The sequence below is a fragment of the Capsicum annuum genome, chromosome 6 (genome assembly GCF_002878395.1).
Source record: "Capsicum annuum cultivar UCD-10X-F1 chromosome 6, UCD10Xv1.1, whole genome shotgun sequence".
NCBI lineage: Eukaryota > Viridiplantae > Streptophyta > Magnoliopsida > Solanales > Solanaceae > Capsicum > Capsicum annuum.
This window is the reverse complement of record NC_061116.1, coordinates 118,487,882-118,506,715: the sequence shown is the minus strand read 5'-3', so window position 1 is coordinate 118,506,715 and position 18,834 is coordinate 118,487,882. Positions and strand designations below refer to the sequence as shown.

The window sequence follows — 18,834 nt, the reverse complement described above, 5'->3', positions numbered from 1 at the left end:
GAAAAGATATGACTCTACGCATCCTTCACTATCGCCGCTAGCAAAACTCCATTATACCTGCTCCTCAAGAAGGTCCCATAAATGGCTATAACTTTTCTCAAATTTTAAGACCTTGAATCCAAGCACCAAAGGATACAAAAATGTACTTGAACCTTCCATTTTCATCAACATGCAATGTCATCTTACTTTCAGAATTTGTGGACTCAAGTATATAATAGTAGGCATCAAGAACTGCGTACCTATGCTCATGTGTCCTCCTAAACAAGTCCTTGGAAATCCCTATGGCCATATATATCTTCTAATAACTAACCATGACACCCAATTCTGTAAGGAGTTAATTAGCCATATCCCTTGTAGAAGGTCCTTTGCCATTAGGGAATCTATCTTGAAATATTGATTGAGGACCTCTGATGTGGTGTGAGGATTTTGGACCATAATGTGCTCCAAACCACATATGATACTTTTCATAAACATGAATGATGAATCTATCAGAACTTAAGTACTTCGCAACCCTTAATCACCACTTGCAATTCAGATTAGCACATCTATAGGAAAAGATTTTTCTCGAATTAATCACCTTCTTTACTCTGATTTTTTCAGCAAGTAAGAAATAAGGAAGTAGAAAGTTCTTCCTTATCCTTGAATGGTATTCCCTTGTAAAATCTAGTCTCATCGTCTTGACAATTATTAGACTGTGTCGATTGAGAAGAACTTCCCACCGTATTACTCGCAGCAACAGGCAGAGGTGTTTGATAATCATATGGAATATTCAGGTCCAGATCATCAAACTTATCATTAAAAATGTCTTTTTGTTGTTCTTCTTCTACATTCTAGTTCTCATTATCTCTCATTTTTTCAACCACTTAGAGCCTTAATATCGGCCTAGCTGAATTACTAAGATAAGATGCAACCAAACCTGATCGATTATCTTGAAAGGTAGTACCCTCTGATTTTCAAAGGAGCTATGCATGTAGCTGATGACGAGTTCTTTTGGTTGACAATTCAGTCCACAATAGTTGATGACTAAGTTTAGAAAATATCATTACTTTGGACTGTCATAGCGATCATCTCTAGCATTTCACCCTCCCTCCAATGTCATACATATTGATTGCACTTCTCAATCCATTGACCATGACAGTCCACCCTTGTTATTATTGATTCCTCCATTAGTGGTACCTAAATAAAGTCATTCGTTAAAAAAAGTTAATAATGATAGCATAATAAATTAATAGTGATTTCATAGTGCCGCAACATGAACCCAACAAATGTAAAATGTATAGCAATATGTGAAAAATATGTTGCAATAGGTCAGTGATTAGTTGCAATAGATAACTCACCTGTTAGGATCCATGTTATGCTCCTGAAGCTGCTTCCAACAGATGATTCACTATTGTAACAGGTGAATCATATGTTGCAACAGACAATCCATCTATTGCAGTAGATGAAGCACCTATTGGGATAGATTTTACAGTACTAAAGAAACTTTAAAGTTGATTCCAACATATGAGTGAAATGTTGTAACAGATAACTAACCTATTACGATAGATGACTTACCTATTGCAACAGACGACGTGTCTATTGGAATTGAGTTCAGATTTTGTTACATCAGGTAACTACTCTGTTGCAACAGATAAATAATCTATTGTAATAGAGAAGTCATCTATCGTAACAAATGACCCATATGTTTGATTCATGTTACGAAACTATAGAACCATAAACATGAATCTAACATATGTCTTCCATTGCAACAGATGGCTTATCTATCACAACAGATGAGTTATCTGTTTAAATAGATGGCTCTTATGTTGCATTCATGTTCGCGTGCTATTTATTATTGAAAAAATAGCATTAGTAGTTTATCCAAATAAAAAATTCAACTAAAATCATGATTTAACTTACCAAAGTCACCTATTAAGTAATACCAAAGTGATGTACAAAACAAAATTTGACCTAAAAAATTGGTCAAGTTGTAGAAGTAGTAATATAAACAACAACAATAGTCGACAAGAAGAAGATGAAGATGATAATGAAGTAGAAGATAATAATAATAAAGTAAAAGATGATGATAATAAAGTGGAAGATGATGAATAAAGCAGCAACAATAATGAACAACAAAAATTGCAAAGACAGAGACAATAACAACAGATGAGAAGAGAGAGAAACACATTTTTCCCTCTGTTTCCTATTATATTAGTTTAACATTTGGATCAAAGTGTAAATTTTAAAACTTGTGGAATATTTTCAAACTTCCCTAACTTTCTTAATCTATAATAACGTAATTGTCACGTCCACTCAATTATTAAAACTTGAGTCACCTATACTTCATTTTTCAAACTCTTTTGTCACTTTTAACTAAATGCCCCTACAGTCTGTCTATCCTCGGGAATATCTACTAGTTATTATATTAATCTTTGTATGATATATGGAGAACTTATTTCAAAAGTGAATTGCACATGACCTAGGATTATCTTGATTTTTAACATGACCTATTTGTAATACAATTATACCGGTTTTAAAGAACGTAATTAAAATTCTAACTTTTGTATTACTCCTATTTATGAACCATTTATTGGTTGTCACAATCATTTCTTCAAATCTCAGAAAGTGAAACAGTGACAAGTAAAAGTGAACAAAGGGAGTATTCAATTATATCAGTTTGAAAGAACGTAATTAAAATTTTAACTTCTACATTATTCCTACTTATGACCATTCATAGGTTGTAGTAAACATGATTAATATATTTCCAGAGCTAGGGTAGGGGTCAAAGTCAAATCCCCCATTTCATGGCGAGGGTACTATTCAATTAGATGAAATCAATATGTGTATATGTATATGAAGGAGGGTTATAGATATGCCTATGTGGCACCTCTCTATGACCTTTATTCATATTTATCTTTTTTTATTTTCTTAAATTTTTTGTCCGTTTTTTTGTTGAATAATTTGTTTAATAATTAAAATCAAATAATTCTATTTATTATATATAATTATATATTATGATTTACAAAAAAAAATTCATTCATGTTCATTGCATTCTCTATTATTATGCTCTCAATAATATTCATAATTCTTATTTTTTAATGTTCATAACCCTTAATTTATAAATTTATGAATGTCTTACGGTATTCCTCCACTTTTTCTATATAAATTCATATTTTGTTTCATGAAAATTCTTATTCAAGGTTATTTTATCTCTTCTTCATTACAACTACATACATAAGGGCAAGGAAAAACACGTTAATCATCACATACGATTCGTTCATGTTAAGAACTATTGTTAGAAAAATCGTAAAGAATCTAGGATCAATGAGTTAAAAGTGAAAAAAGAGTTTCAAAATGAAGTGTAGGTGACTCAAGTCTTAATAATTGAGTGTAGGTGATAATTACTTTATTATGGATAAAAAAAGTTGGGGAAGTTTAAGAATAGCCCACAAGTTTTTAATTTAAACTTTGATCCAAATGTTAACCTAATATAATAGGAAATGGAGGGGAAAATGCATTTCTCTCTCTTCTCATCCGTTGTTGTTTTTTCTCTCTTAGTAATTTTTTGTTGTTCATTTTTGCTGCTACTTTATTCATCATCTTCTGCTTCATTATAATCATCTTTAACTTCATTATTATCTTCTTATTTTTATTGACCATTGTTGTTGTTGTTGTTGTTACCACTACTGTTGCTACTAGACCAATTTCTTAGGTCATATTTTGTTTCGTACATAAATTTCCACTTTGGCATTACTTCACAGGAGACTTTGGTTAATTATGATTTTTAGTTGAATTTTTAATCTGGGTAACTGCTATTGTGTTGTTGTTTAAACAATAGAGAGCACGCAAACATTAATGCAACATAATAGCCATCTGTTTAAATAGATCACTGATTTATTTCGACAGATGAATAATATATTGCAATGGAAGACTCATATATTGGATTCCTATTCATGGTTCTATAGTGTCATAATATGAATCAAATAAATGGGTCACATGTTGCAACATATAACCCCTCTATTGCGACAAACTAGTTATCTATAACAACAAACTAGTTATCTATTACAACAGGGTAAATATATGTTACAACAGATTAGTAACTTGTTGCAACAGAACCTAAACTCAATTCCAATAGATGTGTTGTCTATTGAAATAAGTAAGTAATCTATCGCAATAGATTAATCACCTATTAATTAATCACAATAGATTAATCACCTAAGTATCTATCGCAATATGTTAACTATCTGTTGCAAAATGTCACTCATCTGTTGGAATCAGCTTTAAAGGTTCTTTAGTACTACAAAATCTATCCTAATAGGCGTTTTATCTGTTGCAACAGATGTATAGTCTGTTACAACATATGATTCATATGTTACAATAGATGACATATCTATTAAAATCAGCTTCAGAAGAGTAACATGAATCCCAATAGGTAAGTAATCTATTGTAACTGATCACTTACCTATTGCAACATATTTTTCACCTATTAAACAAATTATATATTACTATTAATTTTATTGTGATATCATTATTAATTTTTTTTAACAAATGACTTTATTTAGGTACCACTAATGGAGGGATCAATAACAATAGGGGTGGATTGTCATGGTCAATGGATCTAGAAGAGCAATCGATATATATGACATTGGAAGAAGGATGAAATACAAGAGACGATAGTTATGATAGTCAAAAGTGATATTTTGTATGATGATTTTGTGAACTTAATCATCAGCTAATGTGGATAGACTTATCAATCGGAAGAACTCGTCATCAGCTATATGCACAGTTCCTTTAAAAATCATAGGGTACTACCTTTCAAGATAACTGATGTTTGGTTGCATGCTTATCTTTGTGATTCGTCCAGGCCAGTGTTAAGGGTGCACATGGTTGAAAAAACTGAGAGAGAATAAGAACCAAAATATAGAAGAAGAACAACAACAAGACATCTTTGATGATGAGTGGGATGATCTGGACTTGAATATTATATAGGATGATGAAACAGCTACGCCCATTGGTGCAAGTAATACAGTGGGCAGTTTTTCTCAATCGACACAGTCTGGTAATCGTCAAGATGATGAGACCGACTTTTACAAGGGAATTTCATTCAAGGATAAGGATGAACTATCTACTTCTTTGTTTATTGCTTTCTTGAAAAAATATTTCAGAGTAATGAAGGTGATTAATTCAAGAAAATCCCTTTACTTCAGATATGCTAATCCAAACTGCAAGTGGTGGTTAAGAGACGTGAAGTACTTAAGTTATGAAAGATTTGTCATTCATAAATATGAAAAGTATCACATATGTGATTCAGACCATATTTTGGGACAAAATCCTCACGCCACAACAAAGGTCCTCGGTTAATATTTCAAGAATAGATTCCCAATGGCAAAGGCCCCTCTACAAGGAATATGACCAATTAACTCCTTACAGAATAGGGTGTCATAGTCAGTTATTGGAAGATATATATGGCCATAGGGATTGCCAAGGACTTTGTTAGGGGTACACACAAGCACGGGTATGCAGTCCTTGATGCCTACTATTACATATTTGAGTCCACAAATTCGAGAAGTAAGATTGTGTTTCATGTTGATGAAAATGGAATGTTCAAGTACTTTTTGTATCCAATGGTTCTTGGATTAGAGGTTTTTAACATTTGAGAAAAGTCATAGCCGTCGGCGGGACCTTCTTGAGGAGCAGATATAATAGAGTTTTGCTAGTAGTGGTGGCATAGTATGCAGAAAATCACACCTTTCCTGTCATTTTTTGTATAGCGGGAAAGTAATATGATGCCTCTTATGGATATTTTTTAACAAATATGGAGTTGTGTCGAAGATACCGAAGAGTTGTGTTTTATTTCAGATAAGCATCCAAGTATTCCAAATTTGGGTTCAATTTTCTACACTTCAGCTTACTTTGGTTGTTGCCTGAAGCATCTTGTAGATAACATTCGGAACAACTTTCACAATTAAAAAGTAGTGACCCTTTTTTATAGAGCAGCTAAAGCATATAGTAGAGATGAGTTTTTACACTATTTCAATCAAATAATGGATATGCATCCCAAGGAAGCAGAACATCTCATATGTGTTGATTTCGAGAGATGGAGTCTGCCATTTTTAGGTACATTCTTATGAATTTAATGTCTTGTTTGAGTTACAAGTTCAGTATGATATCGTACTAAGTGATTTATTTGTATAGGTACAATATTATGACATCAAACATAGATGAATTGGTGAATTTATTATTTGGTGATGAAAGAGAATTTCCCATCGTGGCTATGTTTGATAAAATAAACCAGAAGTATGGTCAATTCTTTCACGAAAGGCGTGTGAAGTTCAAGAACACAGGAACCAAATTTGTTATGGAAATGAAAAAATAATATCAACAAACATCAATCTGGGGAATAGGTTATTTGCTCATCAAATAGCATATTACAAGTTCAGTATCGACGGTCATGGTGATGTTGCCATGGTTGATCTTCAAATAAGATGTTGTACGTGCAGAGTTTTTCACTTGGAGAAAATACCCTATCCACATGCTATGGTCGCACTTGAGCTAAATACGATGCAAAATATTGAAGTAAAACTTATGAATACTCCTTTTCATATTATTCAGTTAAAAAATATATAATGGTATTACTCTGGTGCCTCTCGAAGAATCTTGGGTTGTTCCTGCAGAGCTTTTGGGGAGATTAATACCTCCTTCATATATTAACCCAAGTACTATCAAACCAGGAAGAAGGACATATAAGAGGAGTCGTGGATTCAAAGAATCATTTGTATCAAGAAAAAATAAGTGCTCCATATGTAAAAACGCTAGCCACAAAAGAACTACATGCTCGGATTGTAATCCACCATGATCATTGCAATAGCGAAAATTTGTGTCATTTTTTGTTATGGACTTTTTATATTTAAATCATTGTTTTGAACGTAACTGTTATCATTTATTATATAAAGTATCTTCTTTAATAACTTGTGCATCAATAAAAAAAAGGCAAAACAGGAACTAAATACAACAGACCACAAAATTATTTTCAACATATTACCTATCTATTGAAACAGATGGACATTAGCCGGAAGAACATGATAGAGTTTATCAAACTAGAATGTTTTCCTCTAACAGATGACAAATCTATTGCAATAGATGGATAATCTATTGACTGAAACCCAACCGATGATCAATCTGTTTCATCAGATGGTCCATCTGTTGAAAGAACTCAAAACTTTTGTTATTGCTACTGGATTCAAAATTTCTCCTTATATCCAACCGTCGACATGTTTTTTGAGAAGATGAAATAGATAGAATGAAAATTAAATAAAAGTTAAAAAGCCAGAGTTGATCAAAAATAAATTTTTCATTAAAAATAAAACAAACTACATTAGGTATAGATCCGATATAGAAATTAAAATACATACACTAAAAGAAAAAACACATTCTAATTATTATTATTTTTATTATTATTATTATTATTATTATTATTATAATCATCATTATTATTATTTCCATCCGGTCAATCTTCAACCAGCAGCAGTAGGACCCTCATCTTCTTGTGAATCTTTTGGGGCATCCTTGCTCTCACGGCGCCCAACTCCCATGCAGGTCATAAACCTACCTCTGAAGTTCCCGCACAGTGTCCTGCAGAACAATAATATGCCAAACAGGATCATCCATATCGAGAACACTCATGAATTGACAAAATACTTAAACACAAAAGTAAAGAAAAAATTTCACATGTAATACAACGTATACTACCAACTGGTAGATTTACACAGTAAAAAAACTTACCTCAACTATAAAAAAAATGCTCTTTGAATAGAAATGGTTGAAGATGTCATCCGAAAAGACAAAATACAAGAAATAAATAAAGTGGAGTAGAATAAAGATTAACGAGGGACCTATTTATAGAGGATTGTATCTGAATGTGTTCGGTAAAAAGGCACGGTTGTTCAACTCCATTGTATTAATTAGTTTCAAACTGCTGACTTTTTGTTTTCTGTGAAAAGTCATGACTTTTTATTTTACATTCAATCTTCTCACCTTTTCAAAATGGTTTATCTCTTAATAACAGTTACTATTATTGAGTTGTTGCAACTGATCATCTATCTGTCATTACAGATAACCCATTATCGCAATAGATTTACCATCTGTTGTAACGAATGGTCTGGATGTGCAACAAATAAGACATATATTGTAACATATGGATTATTCATTGCGACAGATGGACCATCTGCTGAAGGAGATGTTTTAATTTCTTCTAATAGCAGATTTATCAGTTGCAACAAATAAGAAATTTAATTTATCAATTGTTCTGGGTGTGTTTGACAAAAAGTCACGACTGTTTACCTCTTTTTTAATAGTCATCATATACCTTAATTAATCCAAATTGGTGGTTTTTTTATTATATAAATTAAAAAAACAAATTTAAAAACAAAAAATGTGAAAAAGTCATGACTTGTAGCACCTGCTTTTTCTTAATGGGAATGTTGTTATCTGACATTGAAGATGGTGGTTACCCCCTGAACCTCCGTAGTCTTGTACATTACTTAACAATGGGGTGGGAAGAATAAGGTGCACGCCGATGAATGGTTCCACTTTCATTCATGGGAGTTATGTATTATTGATCCGGCTTTCGTGACAGACACACATAAAGTACAATGATTTTGTGAATGCAGTTTTTTTACTGATTAGACATTGATCCTTCAAACAAGATCCTATATTATACAGTTTAGTTTGATAGGTGCAAACTGATAAGGCTGAAGGGTTCCAAAAAGGTGGTGTCAATACCCTGCCATAATTTAATGACGGTTTTGCTCATGTTTATGTGTCAAGTTTTGAGAAGGGTGCAAGTTTTTGTTGGCAATATAGATATTCAAATAGTGATTGGACTTATTTTAAGGGTTCAATGGACTTTTGAAAGGCCTTCGAAGCCTCTCACAACTGCAAACAAGAATTAAAAACCAATAGTTATTGCTCTGGTCCAAATTTATATGGATGGGTTGCTTGAGGACACTATTATACAGAAGAAGGTGCTTGCAAGAATACCTGTGTGGAAAAGAGGAGGTGGAGAAGACCATATATCATCTTAGACCTTGTTTAAGAGGAAACGCAGGGAAGCAAGTAAGGAACTTCTAGCTAATCTGGCCAATGAAATTGACTTGAAAGATGAAAAAACTGAAAGAGTTGCAAATGTAAGAGTGTATGCAATTATTAAAATTCATTAGTCACTTTTGAAAAAGAAAAATGCTAAAAGGGTCTGGAGTTGGACACTTTGATAGGGACTGAGACTAGCGAGCGTAGTCTCAATGAAGACCCATAAAGAGCAGGATCAAAACTCTAAGGAAGCAGCTTGGAGAGCACAGCGGATTGGTAAGATTTTTAGTACGGAAAGAAACCTAAAACTAACAACTCCTGAAGTAAAAATAAGAAAAGCCAAGGCATCAATTTCTAAATTATAACTTGCATCCCATGCCTTCTATTTATGGTTCTAATCAGGTCAATGGCAGTAGAAACAAAAAGTTTTAAAGTTGGGGAGAAGTCCCATTCCTTGTTATTTCCACTGCCTTTGACAAAACTGGAACCACAAGAAAAAGGCATGGGATGCAAGTTTAACTTCAGAAACTGCCACCTTAGCTTGATCCCTAATTTTTACTTTAGGAATTGTTGGTTCAGGTGTCATTCCTGACCGAAAATATTACCACCATTGGTGCTCACAAAGCTACAACCTTAGAGTTTTGGTCCTACATTTTGTGGGTCTTCATTCAAGCCACGCTAGCTAGTTGCAGTCTCCTAATGAAGTGCATAGCTCCAGTCCACTTTAGCATTTTTCTTTTTAAAATGGACTGATCGATTTTATTTTTTGATACACTTTCACATTTGAAGCTCATTGAATTTTTTCATTTTTCATGTCAATTTCATCAGCCAGATTTGCTACACGTTCCTTCCTACCCTGTGTTTCTTCTTTAATAAGATCTAAGTTGAAATATGGTCTTCTTTACCTCCCCCTTCCCGTACAGGTATTATCCCAAGCACCTTCTAGTGTATAATAGTCTCTTCAAGTAACCCATCCATATAAATTTGGATAAGGGCAACCACTATTGGTTTTCTATTCTTGTTTACAGCAATGAGAGGGTTCGGAGGCCTTTCAAAATATCATTGAACCCTTAAAATTAGTCCAATCACTATTTGAATGACTATATTACCACTAAAAACTTGAACCCTTCTCCAAACTTGACACATAGATATTAGCAAAATATTCATTAAACCATAACAGGGTATCGACACCACCTACTTAGTCCCTCAGACTTACCAGTTCAAACCAAATAATATTAACTGTAAAATGTCATATCTTGTTTGAAAGATTAATGCCTAATAGGTAAAGAACAAACATTTACAAAATTAGTGTACTGGATGTCTATTTTCGCGATAGGTTGATCAGTAATACATACCTATCACATATGAAGTGGTTACATCTAGAAGCAGCTTATTTCTCTGAACCCATCTTTACTCTAGCCTTTAATGTTGGCCGGTAAAAAGTCTATCCACTTTCACTTCTCTTTATCTGCAAATAAAAGAAAAATATTTGATGTCAAACAAGAGAAGAACAAAAACAACATTACAAAAGGGTAACACAAAATTGATGAATACAACACATTGCAACAAGTGTTGCAACAGATGACCCATCTAGTACAACAGACTCCCCATCTGTTAAATAGATAAGTCATCTGTTGCAACAGAAGATGGATCTGTGGCAATAGTGTTGCAACAAATGCATCATATGTTAGAATAAATCAAACCAGACTTTCTACTTGTTTGATTTCTTCCAATAGTTTCTCCGTCTATTCCAACAGCTAATTCATCGATTGCAACAGTTGAGGAAACTATTTCAATACCACCAACAACATTAACAACAACATCAACAATAAAGAAACTGTATTATATGTTCCAACACCATCAACAACACAAATACCACATGTTTCAACAACACCAACACCCCCAACAACAACAACACAAACAAAGCAACAAACAAAAGACATAAAAAATTGATACTGACAACAAGACTTTTTAAGTTCTCCCAACAGATGACTTTTTTGCATATTTTAATAAAAACAATGATTTGTTCATCCAATACTTAAAAGTCACCTTTCCTTTAATTTTCTCAATAAATAGGATACTGGTAATAGGTAAATCAATAAAAACAACAAATGTAAATATCTAATTTAAATAACATACAAAGAAGAAGACAAGAAGGAAAGAGAAATAAATGAACCATACCTACAATGTCAAAAAACCAAAGGGATCAGAACACATATTTAGTCGAGAAAAGATATTGATCGGTTGAGATCTAGAAGCGTCCTCATGCGAAAGAGAATAGAAAAGAGAGAAAAAAGGAGACGGTTGTGACTACCCTAAAGATGAGAGAAAGAGAATTCTAAAATAAAGAAGAGAGATGAGTTAAGTTAATTTATGGCTGAAAGAGAGAGAATTCTAGAGATGGGTTTTAAATATTCATTAATGAATTTAAGGGGCACGAGGAGATGGTGACATTGAAAAGATAAGATAAGACTACTCAAGGAGGAGATTTTTGAGTTATCCAAGTAATATTTTTTACCGCCTTAGTATATTATCTTTTTTATCTTGGACAGATAATTGCTTTAAAATAATAAAAGATCATAAAACATATAAGTCTCTATTGTAATATATGACAATTTTTGTTTAAAAATTTCCAACGGCTTAGTCATCTGTCGCAATAGATGACAAGGTCTATTTGATAATTTATAATAGATAGATTATCTGTTGCAACAGATTCAATAATCTGTTTGATAAATTCCAACTAAATACTACTGAATTTTGCTAACTAACTGAATTGACTGAGGTCTGAACTAAATATTGAACTGGACTGGACTGATACAGAGTCTATTGAGTTTTCTTGAGTCCTGTAACTGACTGAGAGTACTACTGATCATGACACGACCAAGATTATTCTGGACATTGGCTCTAGGTAAACAGCTAAATTGTCAGATATTAGATACCCCCAGGACTTGATAGCATGAAAATTAAAGCATCACATGATCTTGCAAAGCATAAAATGCACACTTGTTATAATGTATCTATAGAGACATTTTTATCAAACACTTGAACATAAGCTAGCATGACATGATTTCTTTCCCTTATTAGTTCACATGAACAATTCATCAAGCACTTGGTGAGCATAGTATATGCACATAATAAGACGGCATCATGATGTACTTCCAATTTCACAATTTCAAGGGGTTTAAAAATTGTCATTTTAAGGTCGTAGAGGTCGTGAAATAGCATTGTCAACTTACGAAGGAAAAAATAATACTAAGTCTGAATACTTAGCTAAAATTTTCTAAGTCTAGGACCCCTAGCAAGCTCGAAAGATAGAGTTAAGCTTAGAATTTTGCGGGGTCTTACAATCAAATGGTAAATCTATTGCATCAGATTTTTAATTAGATGGTTTCTCTATTACATTTGATGTTAAATCTGTTGCATCATATAGTTAATCTATTGTATCAGATTTTTAATTTAATGGTAAATATATTGCATTAGATGGTTAATCTGTTGTATCAAATTTTTTATCTGATGGTTAATCTATTGCATTAAATTTTTTATCCGATGGTTAATCTATTTCACAACACCATAGACACCAACATCGTTGTTTTTTTGTACAAGCACAAATAATAAAAGTCAAACTTCAAAAAAGACAACAAACAACAAAAAATCATATTTCACTCTGAAAATAGAAGAGAAGAAATACCAGAAATTAGAGTTTTATTCAGAGCACATTTCAAATAAAAGCAACAAATATTGAAATTGTTCACCAATACTAAAAGAGAAGTTGGCTCAAGTTTCTCTATGTTTTAAAACTAAAAAGGCCATAATTTTTTACCTATGAAAGAAGAAAAGGGACGATGAAGAACTCAAAGCTATTGTGGCCAGAGAGCAAGGTTGTCACGTCAATTGATAGTTGATAGTCATAAAGGAACTCGAAGCTCAACTATTTATCGCTGGAGGTTGGAGTCGCCAGGGATTGAAAGGATGAATTTGCAGAACTATTGATTGAGAGAAATTGGAGTGAGATCGAGAGGAGAAATGGTTGATTTGGAGAAGAGAGAAGTGTGGGTTGATTTATATTTTTTAAAAATTAGAAAGTTTTGAAAATATTAATCTAGTCCACAATTAACTTAATCAAGTTTTCTAATTATGTTTGACCCTTTAAGTTGGTCAATGTCACCAATTCTTCATTCAAGACTTGAATGATACCTTTCCTTCAATTTTCTCAAGAATCTATGGGTAGGGATATTTTTTTAATTTTCTAAATTATACTCATCTCATTTTAAATTTTGTGGTATTATTTATTTTTTGAGAGACAATTTTGACTAATCTTTAAAATTAAATTGCATTAGATGAAGTCAAGACCAACAAAATGAAAGTGCTAAATTACCAATCAAATTATGATCACTTAAGTTGTAAGAATATTCTGCTGATTTCCTTACGTTAAATTTTAATTACTTAAAAGTTACAAAATCTTATTTTAGGTGTTTAAGGTTGAAAATTATATCTAAAATTTTTAGAGCAATTAACGATTTAGTATAAATATACTCTTAATTTGCTCTTGTAGGTATGAATAAGAAGACGAACAAGATAAAAAGGGAGAGAAAATCAAGCAAATTCAGAAGAAGATAATGTATAGTCTTATAAAAAAATTATTATTATAGTTAATTTCATCTACTTAATTTCCGATCCCTTTTTCTTCTTGTTATTAATGTATGTGCTCTATTGATGAACTTAAAAAAAATCTCTTATTTCTTATAATTATATCTTAGAAATGTAATGAAGACAAGAAAGAGATGATAGATTACGGCAGATTAGAATCTTAGTAAAAAGAAATGACCTTTTATTATTTTTTTTCTTTTCTTTCATATGACAATAGTTGCACACACATAGTTCATAATGTTAATGTTTAAATTTTGTAAGTTTTTATTGTAATATTTTTTGTAACATTCTAAAATGACATTATGTGTTTGGTGTTATTGTTTTTGCATGTTAGTGCATTTCTAATTTCTAAATTCGATATTGAGGTTAAAAATTATCGTTATAACTATTTTGAAGAATGAAAATTTAATAACTTGAAGAAATTTGAGAGTTTTTGAATTAATTTATTTTAAGTTTTTTTAGCTTTTAAGCTCTTTTTTTTCTTTTGTTTTTGTGGTGTTTGAAGAAAATAAAAATATTTTTTAGATTAAAAAAAATATAAAAATATGCTAAAAGTCAGAAAATGAATATGTACAACTTATAACTTTTAGCACTTAGATTATTGGCTCTTTTTTAAAAAAAAAAAAAAAAAAAAAAAAGCAATCCCAACACCCTCTTTGTTCAAGCAGTAAATTAAAAAAATTGACAGCAAAAATAGAGTACTTGAGTAGTAGAAAAAATAAATAAATTAAAATATTAGTTACATTTTTGTTTTGAAAAGAAAAGAAGAAGGCAAATAGCATATAAGGCCATAATTTACGTTTTGTAGTTATATTACTTCTTTAAATTTGTATAAAAAATATCTCTTTTAATTCAAATAGTTATTATTTACTCTTAAATTTTAATACAATACCTAACTTATTGTTTCTTTAGCCTTTTGTCTTTTTTTTTTTCCATGTAATTAATGTAAAAATTAATTTCTCAGTTATTACTATAAGTAATTTATTAACTCTATATAATTGATGTAAAAATTGATTCCTTAATTATCACTATTAATAATTTACTATTTTTTTCCTATTTCCTCATTATAACTATTGTTAGTTACAACTCAACACTAAGAGATGTACTTACAATTAAGTTGATGTATATTATGATCATGTGGTGTACCACTTCAAATTCTCGATGATGAAGCATTGTGCAAGCATATATTTTTGTACCCCCTTAATTTTTATTATTAGTTAATTGATGAAGTAAGTTTTAAAGTTTTAATTGTTTTTCAGTTTTCAAATGAATTAGAAATTAATACTATAACCTTCTCACACGTCGATTCTGGATTATGGTAGTTTCTTATCAATGTAAAATAATGCAACTCTTGTGATTTCAGTATAATTGCTGATGAATGTAAATGACTAGAGCAAATGGTAATTAACATATATACTTTTCTTAAATAATAATAATTATAATAAGTAAATAAAATTTGAAGAAATTATTAAAAAAAATGAGAAAAATAAAATAATATTCTTGACCAAATAGAGGTGTCACATCACTTTTCTAATACCTAGCTTCATATATGTATTGATGGTTAGAAGTGAAAGTTTAAATTTTCAAATATAAATTTAATTATTTTTTTTAAAATTCAAATAATGTGGGTCCTAAAAAAATTTTTAAAAGCGTTAGACTATGTCCCTTCTTTGAAGAGATGAAGATGAATTTTATTACATTTGATAAAGAGATAATTTTATTACATTTGATAAAAAGTTGCTATAAGTGTGAAAATTCTAACAACAACAATAACATACCTAGTATATTCCCACCAAGTGGGGTCTGGGGAGGGTAGGTGTACGTAGTTCATAACGCTACCTTAAATGTGAGATAGAGAGGTTGTTTTCGATAGAATCCTAGCTCAAAATAAAGCAACCTAAGAGAAGATAAGAAATAGTAGTAGATCAAGGTAACACTGAAATTAACATATTCAATAATAACAAAAGCAAGATACTCCAAGAAAACACCAAAACATACAACATGCTACCTCGGACTAGTCTTCTACCCTAATTCGCTTCCTCCACAACTTCTTATCCAGGGTCATGTCCTCGGTAAGCTGAAGTTGTTCTATGTCATGTCTAATTACCTCCTTCCAATATTTCTTCGGTCTACCTCTACCTCGCTTAAAATTATCCCTCCCTAACCTCTTACACCTCCACTCTCGAGCATCCGTGCTCCTCTATATCACATGACCAAACCATCTCAATCTCATTTCCCTCATTTTGTCCTCCATCAAAGCCACTACTACCTTATTTCGAATAACCTCATTTCTAATCCTATCTTTCTTAGTACACCCACATATCCACCGAAGCATTCTCATCTCCGCAACCTTCATCTTTTGGATATGGGTCTTCTTAACAGGCCAACACTCTGCCCCATGTAACAAAGTCAGTCTAACCACCACTTTGTAGAACTTTTCTTTAAGTTTGGGAGGTACATTTTTATCACACAAGATATCGGAGGTGAGCCTTCATTTCGTCCCCTCTACCCTGATCCGATGAGTGAAATCCTCGTCAATCTCTCCATTATTTTAAATTATTAATCCCAAATACTTAAAACTATCTCTCTTACTGATAGAATGAGTACCAAGCTTAAAAACCACATCAGACTCATGAGACACCTTGCTGAACTTACACTCCAAATATTCCGTCTTGGACCTACTTAACCTAAACCCTTTAGACTCAAGAGTTTGCCTCCAAACGTCCAACTTAGCATTAACTCCACTACGAGTCTCATCAATCAAGATTACATTATCCGCAAAAAGGAAATAATAAGGTACCTCATCCTGAATATCCCGCGTTAAAACATCCATCACCAAGGCAAATAAAAACAAAGCATCGATCCTCGATGCAACCCCATCAAGACGGGATAATGCTCTAAGTCCCCTCCCCCAGCCCTAACTTGAGTACATATTCTTAATCACCCTAACATATACTATAGGTACACCTCTAGCCTCCAAATCCCTCCAAAGAACCTCCCTGGAAACTCTATCATAGGCCTTCTCTAAGTCGATAAACACTATGTTCAAACCATTCTTTCTTTCACTAAACTACTCTACTAGTCTCTTGGCAAGATGGATGGCTTCTGTAGTTGAACGCCCTGGCATAAATCCAAATTGATTTTCAGAAATAGTAACAATCCTCCACAACCTCAACTCTATCACCCTCTCCCAAACCTTCATAGTGTGACTTAGCAACTTGATACCTCTATAATTATTGCAATCCTGAATGTCGCCCTTATTCTTATACAACCAAATCATTGTACTCTACCTCCAAGCTTCAGACATCCTTTCTATCTTGAAAATTATGCTATAAAACTGAGTTAACTACTCCATACTTGTCCTTCCTATGTACTTCTAAAACTTCACCAGAATCTCATCTAGCCCCATCGCTCTACCTCTACGTATCCTACGAATATCCCTCTTAACCTTCTCGACCTTAATGCACCTACAATAGCTATAGTCATGAAACCTTTCAGAATGCTCTAATTCCCCCAACACAATACTAGTATCTTGTTCATCATTCAGGAGCTTATGAAAGTAAGGCTGCCATCTCTTACTAATATGACCCACCTCTACTAAAACTTTGACGTCTATATCCTTAATACACTTCACCTGGTCCAGGTCCCAAGTCCTCCTCTCCCTAACCTTGGAAAGCCTGTATAACTTTTTGTCCCCACCTTTACTATCTAACATTGTGTATAAACTTTTGAAAGCAGCATCCTTAGCTCTCATGACCGCTAACTTCGTCTCTCGCTTAACAATCTTATAATCCTCCCTATTCTTTCGTTTATCTTATTCATTCTTACTCTCTGCCAACTTTGCATACGCTCTCTTCTTGGCCTCCACCTTTCCCTCCATCTCTTCATTCCACCACCAGTCCCCTTGGTGCTTTTTTGAATGACCACTCGATACCCTTAATACCTCTCTAGCTATCTTCCTGATGCAGTTGGCAGTCTTGTCCCACATACTATCTATATCCCCTCTACTCTTCCAAGCCTTCCTCACCATCAACTTATCCCCCATATCTAGTACACTGGCCAAAGTCAGACTACCCTATTTAATTCTCGATTGACCCTCCATACCTCTTCTCCTCCGCTCCTTTATAATCTCCAAGTTCATCACCAAAAGCCTATGTTGGGTCGAAAGACTCTCACTTAATAAGACCTTACAATACTTACAAATACCCTTATCCCATTTTCTAAGGAGCAAGAAGTTAATTTAAGTCTTGAAAACTGAATTATAGAAGGTAACCAAGTAAACCTCCTTCTTGGGAAAGTTTGAATTAACTAACACCAACCTAAACGCCCGAGAAAAATCCAGAAATGTCGCTCCTTCAACATTTCTTACATCGAACCCGTGTCCTCCATGCACATCATCATAACCTTTCGAAGAAGATCCTATGTGCCCGTTGAAATCCCCTTCTATGAAAAACTTCTCATTACTGGGGACACTCCTCACCATTTCGTCCAAATCCTCCCAAAATTTCTTCTTCTCTTCATCATCCAAGCTTATATGGGGTGCATACATACTAAAAATATTCCAAGAAGACCCTCCAATAACTAGCTTAATTGACATCATCCTATCGTTGACCCTTTTAACCTCTACCACTTGCTTCCTAAGCTCATCATCTACTAGAATACCTACACCATTCCTATTTCTCATGTTTCCTGAGTATCATAACTCATATTCATCTACTACTCTCGCCTTAGAACCTACCCATTAGGTTTCTTGGAGACAAGTATATTAATTTGCCTTTTTCTAAGAATTTTCACTAGCTCTAATGACTTCTCCGATGAAGACCCTATGTTCCACGACCCTACTCTCAACCTATAGTCATCCTTATTCTCTTAACCCTTCCTACCCCCTGCCCCTACCTTAGTCCACGCCCCCAACCCCACCTAAGCCTCGCCCGAAGACATGACCCTACGCCAACACCATCAATCACAACCACCACAGATAACAACGACCAATAACACTAAGAGCACAAAGCTTAGACTTAGTGTGAAAATTCTTACCCATTAAAAATATTAACCAAGGATCCTGATTTATTTTGTAGTGTCGTTTTAAAATTGGTTTTTAGATTTTATTACTGTAGCATT

General features: G+C 32.9%; 1 protein-coding gene across 1 annotated transcript; it reads right to left on the bottom strand.

The window, feature by feature from the left end:
* Positions 1–17,953: 17,953 nt before the first annotated feature.
* LOC124899515 (craniofacial development protein 2-like) lies at positions 17,954–18,397 on the bottom strand. Its single transcript, XM_047414414.1, has one exon. It carries the CDS (start codon positions 18,395–18,397, stop codon positions 17,954–17,956), a length of 444 nt encoding a protein of 147 aa, XP_047270370.1.
* Positions 18,398–18,834: the final 437 nt, after the last annotated feature.

Coding starts and splice junctions, on each gene's coding strand:
- LOC124899515 (XM_047414414.1), bottom strand. CDS start 18,397: ATGAGAAATAGGAATGGTGTAGGTATTCTAGTAGATGATGAGCTTAGG.